This window comes from Quercus lobata, chromosome 2, assembly GCF_001633185.2.
Source record: "Quercus lobata isolate SW786 chromosome 2, ValleyOak3.0 Primary Assembly, whole genome shotgun sequence".
Lineage (NCBI taxonomy): Eukaryota > Viridiplantae > Streptophyta > Magnoliopsida > Fagales > Fagaceae > Quercus > Quercus lobata.
In genome coordinates this window covers 92,148,098-92,155,331 of record NC_044905.1, presented here as the reverse complement: position 1 = coordinate 92,155,331, position 7,234 = coordinate 92,148,098, and the positions used below count along the sequence as shown (strand labels likewise).

Sequence of the window (7,234 nt, the reverse complement as noted above, 5' to 3'; positions counted from 1 at the left end):
ATTCTCAATTAACAACATCAGTGGCATGTCTCGAGATCTCAATCAATTGATCATGTGTTGAGGAAGTGTCAAGAATCCTAAATATGCAATTCTTCTTGAGCTGTAACAGGCACATGTTACAGCTTAAATACACTACTTACACTAACTATGATTAAATTCAAATTTGGGAGAATTATCAATAAAAGATCATAAAATTTTATCCCAATTGAACTCCAGAGGTTGGGATTTTCTCAATCAAATTCAAATTTCATCCCTTATCCCTTATATTATTATTACATACCAAAGTGGTTCCCTCGAAACAACATTTAGCTATTCCTTTCATTCTTTCCAAATATTTTTACGTATCAACATCCACCTATCATGGATTAATTAAAACCCTACATACTACCTTACTTTAATTTGGGACACAAGCCAAAAAAAAAAAAAAAAAAAAAGGTGTACCAAGACCGACTAGTGAATATGTCCACAACACATTAATATGCTCTCAATTATATTCATTAAGTCACATTCAACTCATTTCACTAGCTTGCAACGAAGATCTTATTATTGCGAAAAAATGTATTGAATTTTCAGTGCTAATCTCCATGAATCGATTTCAAAAAATAAGATTGTAAAGAATCTGGTTCCAAGTATCAGGAACACCAGCAAGACACCAATGGCTGCAGTCCATTGTGGTTGGGCCCCCCAGTCCATAGATGGAAGGATGTCCATCTTTACGTAGCAGAGAGAGAGTTGTTATATCAAGCAATGTGAGACCTCCGGGATATGTTGAGCCAATGCACTCTTGTCCACCAGCAAGTTTTGTAATCTTGCTCAATGCACTCTTGAGCACCGCAACAGCTGGTGGCAGACCTCCGGGATATGTTGAGCCAAACACTGGTTGCTTTTGCCCGACACAGCTCTTTGCACCTGGTTCATTCCATAAGCTCCCACTACAGTTGAAATATGAAAATGCGGTCAGAATTCATGTTGGGGTAATTGTTAATTCACACACTGTAAACACAATTTATTTTTAAAACTAAAATCATAACTTCAAGTCATGATTTTAGTTCAAAAACTAAAAATGTATTGTTGTGTATGTGTAATAGACATTGCACTTCATGTTGATGGTCACTATTAATTATCAGCTTTTGTCCTAATATTCAAAAATATATATTATGAAAAATTACACTTTACCCCCCTAAACTATACCCCTTTTACACTTACCTCCTAAAACTATAAGAATGTGCACACTTATCCCCTATGTTATTACCAACGTAACATTTGTTTCTCTAAACTATGAAGGGGCACATTTACCCCCTAAACTAGTACTTGTGTAACAATTTGTACCACATTCCATGAGTAATAATTTAGGGAAGTAAATAAGCATTCTCATAGTTTAGGGTAGCAAGTGTAAAAGAAGGTATAGTTTAAGGGGTAAATGTGCATTTTCATCAGTGACAGCTTTAGGAATTATGTTTTGGGGGGTCATTAAAACATTTTAATAAAAAAATAATTTGAATATATCAAGTTCTAACCAAAAAAAAAAATTAATACATAAAATTTTACAATTTCCTTCTACAAGTTTTCAAATTTTGAATTGTTATATGATAATTCATTATGAGTATCTATTGCCAATGTGGATAGCTGTGTGCCTATGGCCATTTTATTTTGTTAAGTTTATCTAACATTTTTATTTTTATGTTGTTTTTATTATCTATTTGTTATTGTTTTTATAAAAATATTTTAAACTAAATGACTAAACTAAACTCATTGTCTTTTTATTAATTATTGGTGCACACAACCACACTCATTCATACATAAAATTATACATTACATGTCTACTTAACCAATCAACTGCTTCGATAATTACCAACTTTACGATTTTTTTTTCTTGAATTTTACTAACTTTATAACAAAAAGTTATTATAAAATGATAACATGTAATAAACCATCTCTATTTCTTAATTATTAAATTATATAAATTTATATTATATTTATATTGTACACACAAACACCCACACACATCATAATTCACACAAATAACATTATAACAAAAAATAATGAACACAATCAATATTAAACACTCACCCACATAATATAAATTTATAAAAAAGAGTAACTTACAATTCACAAACACTTACACTTTATTCTTAGAATTGGAAATACTTATAATAAGAGTGTGCAAAATTTAAATCAGGGTGTGCAAAAATATTTTTAAGAAAAAATTGAATTATTAAACTAACAAAAAAATATTATATATATATATATTTTTTTTTTTTTTTGAACTCGGGGGATTTATTTGAGTCTCCTGAATATAGTGTAGCGCTGCCTTGATTTTCATACTTTAAGGGGTAAGTGAAAAAGTGAGTGTAGGTTTAAGGATAAAATATAATTTCTCTAACTTTGTATTATTAAAAATGAAAAGAGAACGAAACTATGTGGTTTTGATGATGAAAGTAAACATTAAGATTAATTAAGAGTTTACTTGTATGTTCTTTCAAAAAGAAAATATAGAAAAAAAGAGATTACTTGTAATGAGATGGGGAAATTCCTTGGAAAAAAAGCTTAGTCTTGGTAGGATCAATGTTTGAATCCACCCATCCGGCCCATGTTTTAAGTGCTATCTCAAAAGCAAGCAAACGATCCATGTCCTTCGTAATCTGTGTTCCAATTTGGATGTAATCCCATCTAACAAATCAAAACAATTGGTTATCTTTTAAACCTGACAATAATAATTTAGTTTAAAACATTTTCTATTTTTAAACTTAAATAGAAGAGAATAGAAGAGAAAATAAGAAAATGTATGGTAACAGTATGAGACCGTACGGTTGAGATGGTCCCCTACGGTTCCACCAATGCCATGTATTGAAGATGAGCATGTCGATTCCTTTCCATAGCTTGCCTCCCACAATTGAGTCAAGTTTCAAGACCCTACCAAGTCGTTCTCGGACAATGTCAACCAAATACACATTCCGATCAAGCATTACTTTCACTCCATAATCCTGTAATATTTAAAGTCATCTTTAGCGGTGCCAAACATTTTTTGAATTACCGAACCATTTGAGAATGGATAAAAATTAACTATCTCAGCTTTAGGATTTCACTTTATGTTCATGGGCGGAGCCACGTTATGTGTAGGGGGGACATTGGCCCATGGCCCATTGCACCCCCCTCCCGCCCACCCAAAAAAAAAAAAATTTTAAGTACAGCACAGTAGCACACTTCAATTTATTTAAAACCCGGCCCCAATAAGAGCAAAGATTGCCCCCCACCTCCTACACATCAGCCGAATAGTATAAAAATAATTTTCAAAAAGTTGAAATTGAAATTAGTTTTCAAATAATAATTTTTATATTATACTCACTCTGTCCTAAATTGTTTGGTCTATATTCTATTTTGAGATGTTTCAAAATTATGTCATGCTTGAAAAGTCAAACACCATTAATTTATTAACATTCCCTTTATGCTTTGAATTTATTTGTAGGAGCATTTTTTTTAATTAAAAACCTAAATTTTGAAATCCACTATTCATGCCATCTTTATTCAAATTAAATAATTTTTTGATAAATTTGTTTAAGGGTAAGTTAGGAAATTTTTAACTTTTTTTTTTAAAGAGATAAGGTAGTTAATGATGTCTCCTTAAATAATTTGGTTTTTCTAACTAGACCAAACAATTTGGGACAAAGGGAGCACGTGTTTGGCTTCCACTTTTAAAAACAATTTTCAAAATTCTAAAAACAAAAAATAATTGTTTGGAAGACCATTTCTATTTTTGAGATTTTTTTCTTTAAAAAATTACAAAAAATAATGTGTAAAATCTATAAATTACTCCTCTTTGTGGATAATGATAATGGAATATAGCTGATGTATTTTTTTTTTTTTTTTATAATGATAAGTTTCAAATTTGAAGTATAAGAATTATTTTTGTGATAAAGATAAGCCTCTTAATTTAAGAGATAAAAGAGTTTGAACAAATATGTGAGATCCACTGTTTTCAATTTATTTACAACTATGCCGTTAAAAATATTTTATGTATCTTGAAAACATCCTCTCAGCCAATTTTAAAATCCTATTTTGAACAAGGAAAATAGGATACAATTTTCTTAAAACTGTATTTAGAAAATATCAGTCAAATAATAGATTCAAGTATGGGACCCGCCATTTTATGAATCGCAAAACAAAAAACTATATTTAAATAACATAATTGCTAATCTATTAATACATATAGTTAGTGATATTATGGTGTAAGAGGTTCAAATTTATTATAGACTCATGTCCTTCATAGTAAGAAAACTAATGGGTTAATTTAAGGTTATATAGCCTAGGATTTTCTACTAAATAAACCCTACATTGGATTCAATGCAACACACTTGAATAGAAAACGTGTAATCACTATTTTATTTTATTTTATTTTTTTGTGAGCGTAGGCCGATACACTCAGTGCCATGTTCTAAATACTAATATGGTATCAAAGATATGTTTTTTATTTTCTTATTTAGCATCAAAGTTATGTTTTATATTTTCTAATATGGTAATAAAGTTATTTTCTACCTTTTTGTAATATGGTATTAGAATTATGTTTTATCTTTTCTAATATAGTATTAGAGTTATGATTTATTTTCTAATATGGTATCAAAGTATGTTTTATATTTTTTATATGGTATCAAAGTTATCTTTTATCCTTTTTAATATGGTATCATAGCTATGTTCTATTCTTTCCAATACGGTAGCAAAGAGATGTTTTTTCTTTTATAACATAGTATTAGAATAATTTTTTATCTTTTTTAATATGATATCAGACCTATGTTTTATCTTTTCTAACATGATATTAAAGTTTTTTTTTTTTACCTTTTCTAATATGGTGTAGGAGTTATGTTTTATCTTTCTGATATGGTATTAGAGCTATTTCTATTTTCTTATGTAGTACCAAAGTTGCATTCTAAACTTTTTTAATCAGTATCAAAGTTATGTTTGATCTTTTCTAATATAGTATCATAGCTATGTTCTATCTTTTCTAATATAATATCAAAGTTATGTTTTATCTATTCTAATATGTTATTAAAGTTATATTCTATATTTTCTAATATTGTATCAAACTATGTCCTATCTTTTCTAATATTGTATCAAAGTGATGTTTTATCTTTTATAATATTGTATTCGAGTTATAATCTATATTTTCTAATATGTTATTAGAATTATGTTTTATCTTTCCTAATATGATATCATGCCTTTGTTCTATCTTTTCTAATATGATTTATAAAAAGAAGAGACCTACATTAGAACTCAAATCTCTAGTAAAAAAAAACTCAAATATGAAATAAATCATATAATTAATCAAGTTTGAAGAACACAAAGTCCACTTGGTAAGCATTTTATATATATTATATATAAGAGTTTAATGGGAGATAGGGGATTTAAACTTCAGACATTTTTGTTGAAAATACCAAGAGATGTTAGTTGAGCTACAATACTATTAATTTTATAAAATACCTTACTTCAAGTCATTTTTTCCATGTGCAAAGTCTACCTACAAACGGAACCACACATAAAGTTTAAAGAAAGTCGTTATGCATTTTTTTTTTTTTTCCTTTCTTAAGATAAATGTCATATTTAGCTCTTATTGGATATAAAGTATTAGATTAAGAATTTTCATTTCATCATTTTTTTAGGTTAAATTGCAAAGTACACCTCTAAAGTTTGGGGTTGCTTGGATTTTACACTCTGATGTTTGAAAATATGGATTTTACACTCTGAAATTTGGTTCTATTAGCAAAACCTCACCCTCAATTAGTTTGAGCTGTTATGCGACAAGTGGAGTGCTAACGTGTTTTTTTCTTTGCCAAATCAGCACTACAAAACAACATTATGTCACTTATGTAACACTGTTTCACATCACAGCAACCCAATTCCCAAATCAAAAACCCCATGAACTTGGCATATGAACCCATTGTGAACCCATCAAGCTCCGTGGCGGTGGCGACAATGAGTTTCTCTTCGCTTTCTTTCTCTTGTGCTTTTTTCTTGCCATTGTTGGATTTGGATTTGTTGGGGTTTTCTGGTTACTGGGACTATTGGTGGGTTTTTGTCACCGCCATCGAGCTGAAACAGATCTCTCACCATTGTCGGCAACCTAGAACGAACAAGATGGAAAGGTTTTGTGGGTGACAAAACAAAGAGGTTTGGGTTTCAGCAAGTTTATTTGGAATAGGTTTTTGATTTTTGGTCGTTGCACTTTGTTTGAGTTTTTAGCAAGTTTGTTTGTGGATTTTGGATTTTGGGAGTGCCAACTTAAGCCGCCAATAGGCGATAGCCATGGAAGTTATTTTGGAATGAGTTTTTGATTTCTGGTAATGGGTCGTGTTGCAGATGGTTTTGTGTTTTAAGTTTGGGTGAAGATGTTTTGGGAGGTTGATTTGGCAAAAACAATACACATCAGCACTCCACCTTGTCACTTAACAGCTAAAACAAACTGAGGGTGAGGTTTTGCTAGCGGAACTAAACTTTAGGGTGTAAAATCCATTTTTTCAAACATCAGGGTGTAAAACCCAAGCAACCCCAAACTTCAGGGGTGTACATTGTAATTTAGCTTATATATATATATATATATATATATGGAACATTCCTTCATTAACCTTAAGCTATTGCCTATTAGGTTTAAAAGTTTTGATAAATAGTAATTATATATTCTCTCATAATATTATTATATAAATAGATGGAGCTCATTTTCCAAACCATCAGCGTTTATAAAAAGGGTCATACTAACGAGTGTCATTAGGGCACTGGTTAAGAATCCAATTAAAGAAAGTTTTGACATCACTTTTATAGGAAATGAAAAAAGCTGTCAAAACATTAATTGTTTTTTTTTTTTCCCCATAAAAACTTTCTTTAATTGGATTCTTAACCAGTGTCCTAAGGGCACTCATTAGCATTTCCCATATAAAAATTATATCTTTATTGAATAATTAATTACTCATAAAAGTAGTGTAATTAATTATCAAGGAAATAAAATAAATGTTTGCTCCCTTCTTACATAATTGTGGGTCTCATTAATTAAACACATTTATTGTGCTAAGTAATTATTTACTGTTGGGAAAGTACAATAAATGCATGCTCTTCCATTTTTAATTAGTGGGACTCACTACCGTGTGAGAGAGAAGTTTATGTAAATATTATATTACTGTACTATTATGCTAATGAGCATTGAAAGTATTAATTTTTGGCTAAAATGCAAATTGCACCATTTAAATTTGAC

General features: G+C 29.8%; 1 protein-coding gene across 1 annotated transcript; it reads right to left on the bottom strand.

Annotated features, from left to right (window-relative positions):
* Positions 1 to 426: 426 nt before the first annotated feature.
* On the bottom strand, positions 427 to 6,102 carry LOC115973836 (protein trichome birefringence-like 41). The gene is made up of 4 exons (XM_031094078.1): positions 6,046 to 6,102; positions 2,809 to 2,984; positions 2,512 to 2,670; positions 427 to 932 (listed from the first exon to the last, which is right to left on the bottom strand). Exons 1-4 carry the CDS (start codon positions 6,100 to 6,102, stop codon positions 596 to 598), a joined length of 729 nt encoding a protein of 242 aa, XP_030949938.1. The 3' UTR covers positions 427 to 595.
* Positions 6,103 to 7,234: the final 1,132 nt, after the last annotated feature.

Excerpts from the sequence above, each read along its gene's own strand:
- LOC115973836 (XM_031094078.1), bottom strand. The coding sequence starts at position 6,102 with ATGGTGAGAGATCTGTTTCAGCTCGATGGCGGTGACAAAAACCCACCA. Across the intron at positions 2,985-6,045 it reads AAAACCCACCAATAGTCCCA|GATTATGGAGTGAAAGTAAT; the intron begins GTAACCAGAAAA and ends TAAATATTACAG. Across the intron at positions 933-2,511 it reads ATTTCCCCATCTCATTACAA|TGGGAGCTTATGGAATGAAC; the intron begins GTAATCTCTTTT and ends TTTCAACTGTAG.